Source organism: Arachis ipaensis, chromosome B6, assembly GCF_059453495.1.
Source record: "Arachis ipaensis isolate K30076 ecotype BB chromosome B6, ASM5945349v1, whole genome shotgun sequence".
Classification (NCBI taxonomy): Eukaryota; Viridiplantae; Streptophyta; class Magnoliopsida; order Fabales; family Fabaceae; genus Arachis; species Arachis ipaensis.
This window is the reverse complement of record NC_142441.1, coordinates 108122749-108137482: the sequence shown is the minus strand read 5'-3', so window position 1 is coordinate 108137482 and position 14734 is coordinate 108122749. Positions and strand designations below refer to the sequence as shown.

Genomic DNA, 14734 nt, shown 5'->3' with positions numbered 1-14734 from the left:
TATGATATTTAAAAAAAATATATATAATATTAGACTTACGATCTATTTTTTTGAGTGGGTAGGCCAAAAGGTGTCATAGGCCAAAAAGTGGAGCAATCTACAACTTTAGACTTATCATCATCAAAAATATGATCATCTAACATCGCTTCTAAATAAGTTGCCTGTACAAGAGTGAATTCATGACAAAAAAAAGAAGAAGAGTGAATTGTAATTGATTTAAATTGACTAAGAGTACTAGTTACAACAAATGGTTATTTAATTTATTAAGTGATTCTAGATGATTGAGTACTGATTTAGAACAAATAATTACCACTTTAATTGCGTTTCTTTTGCGTTGCTGATGTTTTTCGACACAAGGCAGTGAATCTAATATGATTAGACGACGACTCGTAAAGTCGACAATGACCAAATACCAATGTAGTTCCTCACAGATAGGGATAAAAACCTGCGATAAACCTTAAACCATTATAAACACTAAAAAAAATTTTAGGCATATTAATGGGAAACAAATTAGTCACTTGTACCCTAACGACGTGGCTAATTTTGAGTGAAATATATGCTCCAAGGAAATCAAAGATAACCTTAGCCAGTGTGTATTTGTCGCTTAAAGCATATCGCTGCATATAAAAAAATTGTTAAATGAAAATATGTCTTCAATTTAACAACTATTTTTGAATTGATAATTTAATTATACACTTTACTCATGTGAGTACATAGCATGGTTTAGTCTAGAAAAAAGAACTTCCTTATAAATTAGTATATCCACTCAAACTATTAGACAGAAAAAATTAACTAATAATTTAAAGATATTATAGGGATAACTTTACTGCAAAATGTTCAAGCATGAACCAGCAAATTGGATCTTCATTCCTACGTCGAAATACACGTGTCATCATAAGTGCCACCAGATTTATAACCTACAATATATTAAAATTATATGTAAAACATGTTTATATGTAAATAGAGGCTTAAAAATATAATTATAAGAAATTGTATAACATGCATTGACCTCTATACTTACTCGTGATTCGACACATCTCTCCGGCACAAGACATCTAAATGTACTTCTATAACCTTTTTCATCTGAGATTACTAACTCTTCAGAATCGCCAAAATCATAAAGTGATTAGTTGAGAGAATCATAGAATTTCTACACCATTACATTATACACATAATCATTAACCACACGTACGGATCTAACGTTTCCGAAAAAATATAGGCTGCAACAGCGGCTTGAGAATCGGTTAACTTCATCGAAGCAGTAGGCTCAAATACAATAAGTGTCCACCATTGCTCATAAAAAAAATAGTTTCAAGGTAACAATAAAAAATAAGGAAAACTTTGTCAAAAATAAACGAAAGAAGAAAAAAATTAGGGTTACCTTTGGCAGTACAGCTCCTACTCTAACATGTGGTTGTCCATTAGGTGAAGTTGTAGCTTCACGAGTAATATTCAAGTGGAATAACTTCTTGGGTTGAATTGGTATGATACCAGTAAGATCACTAGTTTTTGTACTTTCCGAAGAATGCACAACTACAGTAGGATCCAACATCGAACTACTATTTGTGGAAGTTTTTTGTTGTGCCATGATCAAATCAATTTTTTGGTGTAGAACATGAATGACTGATTCTAAATTTTCTATTCTTTTTGCTATATCGTTAAACATACTCTTGAACTGCATATTTTTCGGTGGAGCCATCTTCTACTACTCACTCAGATAGTAGTATTTTGTCTTGTACGGTATCATATAACCCCTTAAGATGAATATATAGCAAATTCGGTTATAAAAGATAAGATAAGATAAAAATAATACAAATTTTAAGATATTTTATTTTTATCATTTTTTTTTAAAAGTTATCTAATTAGAGTAAGAAGATAAGTTAAGAATAATAAGAATGCATAAAAAAATCTAATATTATCTTTTTCAAAAAATAATATTAGAATTATAAAACAAAAATTTATTATTAATTTAATACAAGATAAAGGCTGGGTAATTTATGCCGTGGAAACTATTTTAATTTTGGGTATATATTTTTTTTTAATTTAAAGTATAATGACAATTTTTTGTTATCAAATTTAGTTTTAAATTTTAAAAGAGAATTAGTTGTGTGAAACATAATCTTATTCCTATATATAAATGCTCAAGCATAGAACACTATTAACTTTCTCTACTAAAACTAAAATTACAATCTAATAGAGCAATGGAAGAAAAAGTAGTAGACGATCACATTGGATCTTCTTCGATAGAAATTATTGAAAATTCTCCGTTGAAACAAATACTACATGCCATAGAGGTAATATATCCAACTCATGATAATATTGCAATGTTATTTATATATACCAATGCTAATTTTCTATTTTATACTGTAGTCTTTATCCAAGAGAGTTGATGAGATGGAGAAGGCAATGTGGATGGCGAAGAAGTCACTTGATAAATTAACCGCCCTTCAATATAAAACTGATGAGAAGCATGAGAAATTCGACAATACGGACCTATATGAGATGAAGAATAAACCCTGTGATGATGTAATGAAGAAAAACTCTAGCCCGTTGCAAGTAAAGTCCGAAAATTGTGTGTTCACGAATTTATCCGACGAGAATAAGGACGTTGAGATTTTGCACAATCTGCCATCATCGTTCTACAAAGGCATGCAAACATGCCTGGATGGAGAAGAAAAATCGAAGCCAAAGTCAAGATTCGGTATTCATAGAAATAGCAAAACTAATAAAACTGTGCAAGAACTTCCGAGTACGTGTCTAAGGCAAAAGGACAAATTGGCAAGATTTAATAATCCATCATCTATCCAAAATATGGCGTTTGCACGACCAGCTAAAATGCCAAAAATTGAGCACAAAGGTCAACTATCAAGCAAGATGGCAGAAACTAGAGTACGCAAAGGGCCTTTAACTTTCACCATAGACAAAGAACGGTTAACGACCGCTGCGAAACAAAAAAAATGGCTTTCAAGAACACTTCTATCCTAAAGGTATTTGATTTAGTTAAAAATAATTTATTGGCATAGTATTCAAATATGTATATTGTGGATAACCTTTACGTTTTGTGCAGAATCTTAACTGTTCATTCAAACCACCACAAGATATGAGGTTGAGTGAGGATTTGGTCAACATGGCTATGTACATCTTTGCTGCTGATAATGATATAGCGTGAGCATTTTTTTTAATCTTTTATTTTTAATTTTAGTTCTCTCTGTGGCTAACGTGTTGGCTTTGTGTTAGAGAGGATTTGGTTCATATTCACGATACAACTGCAACTAGAGAAGATCTGTTCTGTCTCGTACCTGGAAAGCAAGTGTCTGAACTGGTAATAAAGCTGATTGCATTGAAGATAACATCAAATATCAGCATGACCAAATTAAAAAATGTTTGGTCCCTTCCACCATCATTTGCAGTAAGTCAAAATCTTGATTTTCTGGATATTAACTAAGTAAAATAAATAACCATTGTGCTCAAACATTCCCAAGATGACATTACGTTACATATGGAAGATCATGACCTACTAGAAAAATATGCACATTATATGCCACCAACCCGTGACCTTCAATTTGTAAGTTCTCATTAATTATTGGAATATTTTTATTATAATAAAAAGTACTCAAACTTGTACTTATACATATTACATCATATTTGTTATACAGATATATGTCCCAATCAAGGATAATGATCACTGGTATCTAATGGTAATGAGCATCCCTGACAAAATACTTTATCATTTAGACTCTCACTGTAAGGTTGAAGATGATGAACCACGCAAGCATCATATTAGAAATATAGTAAGTTCTCCTACTATAGAAACAAAGTTAATAATAACATTACCTCGAATAATAAAGCACACTATTCTTATTACAGGGAGTGGCTCTTTCTGAGATAATATTCTCAGAGAAGTATGCAAAATGTGGTATACAAGAAATAGTGAGTTTTGAGGGTTGGGAAGTCCGTAAAGCAATAGGTATTCCTAGGTGCTCAAATAGGTAATTATTCAAATTGTTGGTTATTTAATTTAATATTATATATATACTGTTTTTGACTTCCTTATGTTGTTCTGCATAATACGTTTTCACACAGCAATGATTCAGCTGTATGGGTTATGCAGTGGATGAATTTGCAACAGGAATTCACTCCTGTGGTCCCTCCAAAGGTAACTTTTAACATAGACAATTTCCCTCTTTAATTACACTAATACATGTGTTAACGTTTGGTAAAATAAATTACAGCTGCATGAGGAAAGGAGTAGAATGTATTTAGCATTGGATTTCGTCACCGGAGATTGGAATAAGATACGGTCAGATGTTAACGAGAGGTTTCAGTTATGGTGGCTTATGATACACCCATAACATCTTTATTTAAATTGAAAAGAATTATTTATGTCTTCTTCTTAGACTTACTAAAATAGACGAATTTATTTATTAGATATTTTTTATTACTCTTGTTGTGTACTACCTTTTCCTTCTCCTATTAAGAACTTAAAAAAAAAAATTGGAATGCTTTAGCTATTTTTTTTTCTTTTTTATATTTATCTCCCAGCGTTAATTTTATTGAAAGCACCTTTAGACATGCACCGAATTCATTGGGCTGATGCTCTTGTTATAGGATTTGAGAATAATAAAAACTATTAGATAAATTTCTCTTATCAAAGTTGTTAACACTTTAATGAGTTGCATCGCAACACTGGTACTTGATTGTGTATTAAGAGAATGATGCGATTGCTTTCAAGTGCGCGGTTGTACTTATAATGCAAGAAGAACTAAATCTTTTTATAAAGAAATAAATATATTTTTAATTATTTTTTTATTTAACTTTTATAATCTTTATCTTGATAAATTTTATTTCTCTTAAAATTTTATTAATTTTTATTAATTATTTATTTATTTTTATTTATTTTTTATTTTTGTAATTTTTATCCAATGAAAAAAAAAAGACAAAAGATTGGAAAAGTAAAAAAATAAATAAATAAATAATAAAAATTACTATAATTTTATTTTGTTAATATAAAAATTATAAAAAGTAAATAAAAAATAATTAAAGATTTTTTGTCTTTTATAAAAAAATTCAGTTCTTCTTCTTAAATATTATAAAGAGATTTAGTCCTTTTTAATAATTTTAATATTAAAGGTCTTTTTTAATAATTAAATCTTTCTAACGATCCTTTACAATAATTTTTCTTAACTTTTTTAATGTGAAATATAAAAATATTTGATTATTTTAGTGTTTTATATGGTTGTGATAGTAGCACAAAACATCATTGACGTTTTATAATAAAAAAATTAATTATAAAAAGCCAAACATCACTGACAATTTGTAACAACAAATATTATTTTACAAATGAAAGTAGCAATGTTTAACATATAGTTTGGTTTATTATAAAGAATTTCACACCTAATAATACAATATAAAAAAGAAAAAATTTGGTATAATTCATCAAGTCCGAAAAATAAAAAAGTGGTATAATTCATAAATAAATGTTATGAAACAACATTTTTCAAATTTATTTATGATTATACTATTTTTGACAAAGGTTATTTATCATTTTAAAATTTCTTTTTAGAATTTGTTTTTGGTGATTAACTCTATTTTGTTTAGTGTAAAGAATAAAAAATTGTTTTCAAAGTTATTTGATGTCATAAAAAAATGGTCAAATAGATTAGAGGTGTCACATTTTTTATGAACTGATTTCATGCCATAAATATGTTTGGAAATTAGGGTAATATTACTTATAATATTTGATGGATTGAGTTGATATTACAAATTTTTCGAGAATTAAACTGACATTACATATATTTTTGAGAAACTAAATACTTTAGATTATAATTTATTAATCTATGGAATAAACATAATTTCATTTTTTGACATAGATTTACAAAGGGAGCGTAAATCTTAATTAACAATGTAGCTAAAAAAATAATTAAACTTTTAAAAAAATGCAAACCTATACTAGCCAGTGACACCAGTGTTTGGTTCAGTTTTTTTTTTAATTTATTTATCAAAGACAGAAGTTTACTCATTGAGAAGAAAATTAATAATCAAAGGTTTTTGGTTGACAGCCAGCTGAGCTGGTAGTTGGTGATTTATGTTTTTATCTTTCATGAATGCCTTGCAATATCCATGTTTAAAATTTTAGGGTTCTGGGTCTTTAATGCTGCTTAGATGTATATTTCATATAATATTATATTATATGAACTATTATTTTAAAGTTATATCAGTGTTGTTCACTTGTTTGATCCTAATTATACAATACCTTATAAAAATTTTTTGAAATGTTAAAATTGCATTAAGTTAATACCAAAACAAAAGATTACATGAAATCAATTAAAATACCCAAAAAAAATATTACATCACTCTCCGAAATTACCCATTCAAGTCCCCCAGTTACCCATTCTAAGTTGGCTACCTTAAGAATCAGCAGTTGAAAAAAGGTAAATGTTCAAAAAGGTCAATTCAACAGTGATAAAATTTTGAGTATGGCTTCAAGGATGTAGCACCTGTTGAAAGATGAACACGAGGAACTCGGAAGTAGCAGTATACATGACTTTGTATAGTTCTTCTATTTCGTTTTCTTCTCTTTCTCAGTGACCCTTGGCTTTTGGTAGAACAATATCTGGCTTAGGAGTGTGAAATTTGTAGCAACACCAATTGCGGAACCCATTACAACTTCAAAAGAATTAAGGAAACAGTCACAAATACATAATTAAGATACGAATGCAGTACTGCTAAAGAGTTAAATTAAAGGGGCCTGCTACACATACAAGTAAAAAGGCCGTACAAGTTTTACAAGTTATCAGCCCAAACTTCATTAACACGCGCATTAACTCATTTTGAATGGAGCGTAACTACACGCGCCCCACTCAAACGGTTCCTCTTCGTCTTCTTCTTCTTCTTCTTCTCTTCTTCTTCGTCTTCGTCTTCTTCCTCTTCCTCTTCCTCTTCGTTTTTTTTTTTTCGATTTTCATGGTTTCTGAAATTCTTCTTCTTCTTCTTCTTGCTGCACGTTCTTTTTCCTCTTACTCTTCTTCTCCTTTTCTTTCGTTTCTGCACGTTCTTCTTCCTCGTTTTCCTCTTCTTCTTCTTCTTCTTCATTTACGTCTTTTCTCTCTGTTTTCTCTTTTTTTTTTCGATTTTTCATGGTAAAATCGTTTTTGAAGAAGAAGAAGCAGCAGAAGATGAGGAGGAGAAAGAGAAAGAGTTCTGAATTTTCTTAAATCCTTTGGGTGTATTTTCTTAAATCCTTTGGGTGTATTCCAATAATCGTTTGGGTGAATTCTTGTAACCGTTTGAGTGTATTTTCTGTAATCCTTTGGGTGTATTTCTGTAATCATTTGGGTATATTTGAGTGATATCTGACTGATATCTATGGGTGTATCTGACTCATATCTATGGGTGTATCTTACTGATATCTATGGGTGTATTTTTCATTTCAGAAAAAATAGCAAGTATTACAGAAATACACCCAAACGATTACATAAAATACACCCAAGAGATTACAGAAATACACCCAAACGATTACATAAAATACACCCAAGAGATTAAAGAAATACACCCAAACGGTTACAGGAATTCACCCAAACGATTATAGAAATACACCCAAAAGATTACAGAAAATACACCCAAAGGATTTAAGAAATACACCCAAAATCATGCATAATTCAGAACTCTTTCTCTTTCTCCTCCTCATCTTCTGCTACTTCTTCTTCTTCAAAAACGATTTCAGAGCTTGATGTCAAAAAATAATAGAAATCAATAATAACGAAAAAAGAAGAAGAAAAAGAAGAAGAAGGTGCAGCAAGAAGAAGAAAAAAGAAAGAAGAAGAACATGCAGAAGAAGAAGAAGAAGAAGAAGAAGAAGAAGAAGAAGAAGAAGAAGAAGAAGAAGAAGAAGAAGAAGAAGAAAAGAAAGTGCAATGAAGAAAAAGAAGAAGAAAAGAAGAAGAAGAAGAAGAGGAAGAGGAAGAGGAAGAAGAAGAGGAAGAGGAAGAAGAACGTGCAGCAAGAAGAAGAAGAAGGTGCAATGAAAACGTGCCGTAACAGTATGTGGAGGAACTAACGTCAACGACGAAGAACAAACCAGTGAGAAAGGGGGAGAAAAGAACGATCGAAAAAGAAGGAGAAGAAGAAGAGATGTAGCGCGTGTAAAGAATGTAGCACTTACAGCGAATTTTGGGGATTAGAGTTTAATTGACTTGTAATACTTACAAGCCCTAATTGCTTGTACGCAGAGTTTTTCTCAAATTAAAAGACCACCAAAAACATAAATATTGAAATGAATTTGTTCTAATGTAACACGGTAAAAACTTCATATGTTCGTTTGATAAAATAACACGAACAGTATAAAAATCGCTTTGATGGAAGTAACAATAATAATGACAGAAAAATTGATTAGTGGGGGTGGAAAAAATAAAGGAAGCAAGGATATCACTTTTTGGTGCATTTTCTTGGAGGCTTGTGAATACTCTAACTGCAACATATATAAACGTAAACATTAATTTGCAAACAAAAAAAAACTATAAAGAAAATTTCCAAAATGACATACTGGCTTACCCATTGAACCTGCAGAATTCATCAAAGAAGTTAAGAAGCTGAGCTCCCCTGTACTCCTGTTCTGCTCAGAGCAAAGAAAATAACAAATGAGAATAAGAATGTAGAAACAAGTCTCAACTTAGATAATTGACAAGCATTATAGATTAAACAATACTATGACAAGCGCAGAAGTGTAAAGTGAAAATCATATCATCAGAGATGAAAACATCCTAGCCTAGAAATAGTAAAAGCATATAGTTTTCTTCAAGCATATGGTTCACCTTGGTTCAACAGAAACAACAGTTACTTTTAAGTCATCATTTACTAGAAAACACAAAATCCAGCAGCAAACCACCCAACGCCTGTTACTTTTAAGTAATCTGCTTACAAGATGATAAAGTTTTGATCCAAGAAAACATCATTTCAGCTACTCAATCTAAAATTCAAAGAAAACCAATAACAGCAAAAAGTACCCCATGTACCTTAGCCAGAAGGCAAAGAATCGGTTAACATTGTTGCACATATATATACACACACTAGAAAGCAAATCAAAATCAAGTTCCATTTATTTTGACAGATCATCGGGGATATGATCTCCACATATATCAACCAAGATACCTTTTTCTTTTTTCATTTCTATGATGGAATAAAAAAGCAAATGCTTCACATTTCTATGATGCCATAACAAGAGTATGAACCTCAACCTTTAGTTATAAACACGAACAACATCAACCATCGCAAAAGCTGAATTCGAATAAGATTAAATATAACAGAAATAAATTAAAAATTACACCAATCCCAAATCAACTAAAAATTAGAGGATACCAGAAAATTAAAGCATTAACCATACCTTATTACAGCACCTCATTGCTACTGTAGGAAGCACTCTCATCATATACCTATAATATCAGCAATATAATATCATTAGTACTAGCTAATAAGTAGCAAATAAAACTTTGTCATACCTCATTGGTAAAGATACTTACCAATGAGTCATCTTCAATGTTCATGTGGTCATCCGAGTCATTATCAAATGTGTCATTTCCAAGGCCTTCTGACTGTGAGATGCCACGACGAACACGACAAGTTGTTCGATTGTGGCCCTCCATGCCACAATGTCCACATCGATGTTTTCTTTTATTGGACTGTGAAGCCCCCCTTTTGTCCTACATTTTCTTGGGTCCCTTGGCATGCTATGTCCGAGATCATTGGTTGCGAGCCCAGCTCCAGAAGCATCCACTTGCACACCATCTCTTACACTATCTGCATCATTGACCCCCCCTTTTTGTGCAGCATCTTCCTCCTTAAATTGTTTCAACAAATTCATAGCCATTTCCCGTGTAAAGATAAATCTCTCGTTATCTCGGCAAGCAAAGTTGGCTAGTTGTCTAAACCAATCATCAAACAACCGTACTGACTTAGCATCAAAGAATCCCAATGAAGCCCGACCGCATTTTGCAAACCCACTTTGGCAGTCTTGGTCCACCGAGGCAAGACTAATGACCTTGGCAACTCCTCTATATCTTCATGCACCAAGACGCAAACTATGTGTTCACAAGGTATGCCAAATGATTCCATTCTCATACATGAACAATTGAATTCCATCTCAATGTCACAACAGAATACACGCCACATCTCATTTGGCGTTTGGTCCAAACCGACAGAGTAAATCACATAAGAGCCAGTTTGCCTCATATTTATTACCTTCATTGATGCAGCCCGTACAAGGATTGGTTGGAACATATGAAATATTGATAGGGTGTAAACATTGGCAGCACTCCTCTCTAACTGTTGAAAACAGGTTTGCATAATGGGTCTCCCATTCACAGAGGCGAGGTCAGCCTGGACCTCTTTCCACCTTATATGGTCGACACAACGATTAAAGTGTTGAATGAACTCAACCAGATTGTACCTTGAGTTGACATACTTTGCAATGATCGAGTTTAATCCCTCGCACCGAGAAGTAGTCCGAAAACCAGCAAAAAACTTCCCTCTTATATGTGCAGTTGCCCATGATGTCTCTTTTTATACATATCTAGGACCCAATTCTTGTTTTCGACACCAAATCTCTCAACCATTTCAAACCACTTTTGACGAAATACATCAATTTCATAGTCGCCTAGCATACACTTTCTAAACATGGATGTAAACTGGGGCTTGCCAATGTTACTTGTTGCGTTGCGAATCAGATGCCATGCACATAATCTATGATGTGCATTAGGAAACTCTTTCTCAATGGCGAACTTCATTGATAGATCACCATCCGTGATCACCGAAACAGGTGCTTTCCCATTCATTGCTACCTTCAGTTGTTGTAGCAACCACCTGTATGTGTCTTTTTCCTCATCGCAAATTAAAGCAGCAGCAAAGATAATTGTTTGATTGTGATGATTGACACCAGAAAATACCACCAATGGACACATATATTTATTCCTCTTATAGGTAGCATCAAACGCCAGCACATCGCCAAATAATGAGTAGTCGGCCCTGCTGAGACCATCGCACCAGAATAAATTGCGCAAAGTACCATCGGCATCCATGTGATGATTAAAATAGAGAGAAGGGTCATTTGTTGCTTGATCTTCTAGATACTTCAAAGCTGCATATGCATCACCGGGTAATTGGCACCTCTGCTTTGCTATTTTATTGTACATGTCCCTTTACGTGAAAGAGAGATACTCGTAGCCACCTGCCTGATTTGCTAATGCCCGATATATCTGCCCAACACTAATCCCACCCTTTTTCATGTTAACCATGTGGCCAATATCAGCCTCGGACATGAATCTATGCCCAGGGAGCAATCCAGTCAACCGAGGATCCAGAAGCGAATGATTGTGTTCATCAGAAAAATAAGAAATAAACCAACGACCGCTAGGTGCATCTACACGAATCTCCATCATTGCACTGCAGCCACACCTTGTCTCGGGTGTAGGTTTTCTCTTAAGGTTTCCGATGCCGTAATTATTTGGCGGTCTAAATCCTTCACGATGACATACAAAATTCTTCAACTTAAGTGCGCCCGCACGACTCTTCCTAGTCCTGTTCTTCCGAGCACTAAAGCCTCTTGTCCTTGCATATCTATTGTAGAACTCAAATGCAATGTCGACATCAAAAAAGTGAAAATGACATACATCTTCATCCCTGATGTTCCAAAATTCAATCATCCCAATGTCTTCGAGTGAGTCAATGTTATACCCTTCATCGAAGCCGTGATAATCGAACATTGGTTCCACATTTGTGTCGTCCTCATCCATATAATCCACGTCAACTTCCTCATATTTTTCTTCCTCCTGCTCATACTGATCATATGATGTATGCTCGCTATTAACCCCTTCGTGAGAAAATTCCTGACCCATAACTTCCTAAACACCAATACACAATTCAAAATGAAACTTAAGTTTGTAAATAAATTACCAAACACCGAGTACCAGCCATCACAAATCACAATCTTTTAAAATTGAAATCAATCCAATAGTGTCAATCTTAGGAATCATGAAATTGGACACGAGTTTCATTTATTGTATTAAGGGGAAATGAAGAAGCGTGAATCCAAAATCTAATGGTGAAACTATAAGAGTAAAAACAGAAAGACAAGAACAATTGGCAATGCCAGCTATGCATGCGGTGGGTGCAAAGGACAACAAAATATTAAAGAGTATATATCCTCTATCTATAATCTATCTATATTTCTGATCCCATGTCACAAAATCCCCGCCGCTCGCGGCCACTGAAGAACACATCGTTTCCCCTTTGAGAACCCCGCAAAGTTTGCTTGGCTGCCACTTCAATCCATAGAAATTGATTGTTCGCAAGATTAGATATGCATATGCCATTCCTGCTGAAATGACCTTATTTTAAACACACTGCTTTCTTTGAGTTGATTGATGAGGTGTTTAATTTTCTCTTTATATATTGTGAAAGGCACTTTCCTGTGCCAGCTGCTGCATCAGCACACAGAAGTGGTTTTGGCAATTTGTATAGAGTGGTGGCAAATTTACAAGAGAGAGGGGTACTCAAATCCATAGAACATGGATGTGAGGAAATTTATTCATTAAAAGTATTGTGTTTGGAATCTTAGGGTTCTTAATTGCTAATGACTTGGAACAACATGACAACTATTTTGGACAAACCATGTTCAGTGGCACCATTAAATACAACAACAGTACAAGCCTTATAATAATTAATAACTATTCATTATTTCAATCCTTTCATTCAAACTGTAAAATCTGCATATGTTTTAAGTTTTCAAACTTGTATCATGTCATTAAGATAGAAGGCTAGAGGACCATTTTGTGACACATGATTTTCTCTATAAGCATACGTATGGATTTAGATAGCTTGTTTGTAACTATACATTTTAAGAATACTGGGTCAAGTTGAATGAATAATATAAAACAATGGTGAGGTCAATTTTACATTAATCTACATATATGCTTACAAATTACAAGAACATAAGAAAAACACCTACTTGTAACATAGGATGGTATTGAAGTCACAAGATATGGAAGCTGTGATATGTTTAAGAACTAATAACCAGAGCAGAAATGAACTAGATATGTCACATATATGGTATACAATAAATCAAGTGCTACTTCATCCTAACCTTTTGATGTTATCAAATAGTGATCTACTAGAGTGAAGACTCAAAGAATCCAGATGAAGTATGATTGGCCCTGATTCATCACCTTTATCCGGGATACAAATAATGATCAAGCTCTAATTAAGACTGAATACATGAAATATTACAAGAAAAAAAATTCAGAAATGAGAGAATAGACAAGAGAGATTAAAATATAACAATAAAAATGACCCTGCTGCCAATATAAAATTGAGCATGAAGTGCATTCATAGGAGCACAGAAAACATAACTATAAAAATTTACAATTAAATAACCCATTCTTCATTTGTTTTTTCTTACCAGTTTTTCTTCTCCCACTATTTCTTCTAATATGGAAAACTCATAAGGCAGAAGAGACTTAAAATATATCAAAGAAAAAAACTTTTTCGAAAATGGAATTAAGAGTTTGACAATTTTAAATAGCCATATATTACTTTCTTCTTCCTGTAACGAAAAATACCCATTCCCATTACAAACTTAACCAGACCTAACCTTGGACAAAGAAACCACAAACGAATTACTTGAACAGATGAAAAATCAGTACAAATTTTGAAAAATAATATTCATCATTTAAAAGGTATTAAAGAATAAAACATGCACGCACGCACACACACACTCACATCTTACACTAAAGTCTAAACTGGGATAAAAGTAATAATATCAAAATTTAAAACACTCATGGAAGAGAAAACTGTCGAAACTATTCCATTTGATTGACCAACAAATTCAATGTGGTTAGAATATGGGGGAATTTAGGACAACTTTCACAAACCAAAGAAATTTCAATTATAAGATAGCATTAACAGCTTTCACTAACCAATTACTAGAACACGTGAACCAGAAAAAATGGATAATAAACAAAAATTCAGTATCAACATAGGAACTGAACAGGAAAGACATCAACATCTTGTCAAATGAGGAATGACTAGCATTTTTTTTAAGGATAAGACATGAAAACAATGACATGCAGCCAAATAGGGTAATATAGTAACAAAAGCAATTTAAAATTTACCAATTGCCCTAATTTTGTGCTCCCGACAGATATCTATCAGATCTTTCATGGAATTGAGTATTGACAACCTCAGATATCTGTCACCCATCACAGGAGGCAAATGATGAGAAAGCTTGATTAGATAATAATAATAATAAACTTATAAAAAAAACTCTAAGTAGATTTAAGTAGTGTACCTGCAAACAATAATGATATCTAATTAAAGCCAATGTATTTAGATTTAGAGTAAAAGGAGAAATTCCGGTTAAGGTAAACCACTGTGAGCACAATTTCTAATTTGTATGACCATCCAACCCATTTTACTAAAAAAGCAATGTATGATCTCCCATCCAATTGACTGGCTATGATCTTTCTTTTTCCCTTTCAACAAAAAACTTAGTCCATGCTTCAATTTTGGACTGTTTGAAATTTTTTGTTGGTTTTTTCAGATCATTTCTATGATCTCCAACCATTAATTAACAAAGCAACACCATTTCTAAGATCCTTCAACCCTTGTTAGCTGAGATTTCTTTTTTCCCAGGACAACAAATGACTCAGTCCATTTATGAATTTTGGACCGTGTGGATTTTGGAATG

General features: G+C 32.8%; 1 protein-coding gene and 1 pseudogene across 1 annotated transcript; both read right to left on the bottom strand.

Annotated features, from left to right (window-relative positions):
* Positions 1-35: 35 nt before the first annotated feature.
* LOC148562242 (uncharacterized) lies at positions 36-1588 on the bottom strand. Its single transcript, XM_088489828.1, has 7 exons — positions 1382-1588; positions 1190-1293; positions 1022-1103; positions 828-917; positions 525-617; positions 311-445; positions 36-161 (listed from the first exon to the last, which is right to left on the bottom strand). Exons 1-7 carry the CDS (start codon positions 1586-1588, stop codon positions 36-38), a joined length of 837 nt encoding a protein of 278 aa, XP_088345954.1.
* Positions 1589-9535: 7947 nt separating this feature from the next.
* Positions 9536-11885, bottom strand: LOC148562241 (protein FAR1-RELATED SEQUENCE 5-like; annotated as a pseudogene).
* Between the last annotated feature and the right edge of the window lie 2849 nt (positions 11886-14734).

Excerpts from the sequence above, each read along its gene's own strand:
- LOC148562242 (XM_088489828.1), bottom strand. The coding sequence starts at position 1,588 with ATGGCACAACAAAAAACTTCCACAAATAGTAGTTCGATGTTGGATCCT. Across the intron at positions 1,294-1,381 it reads TAGGAGCTGTACTGCCAAAG|CAATGGTGGACACTTATTGT; the intron begins GTAACCCTAATT and ends TTTTTTTATGAG. Across the intron at positions 618-827 it reads TCATGCTTGAACATTTTGCA|CGATATGCTTTAAGCGACAA; the intron begins GTAAAGTTATCC and ends TTTTATATGCAG.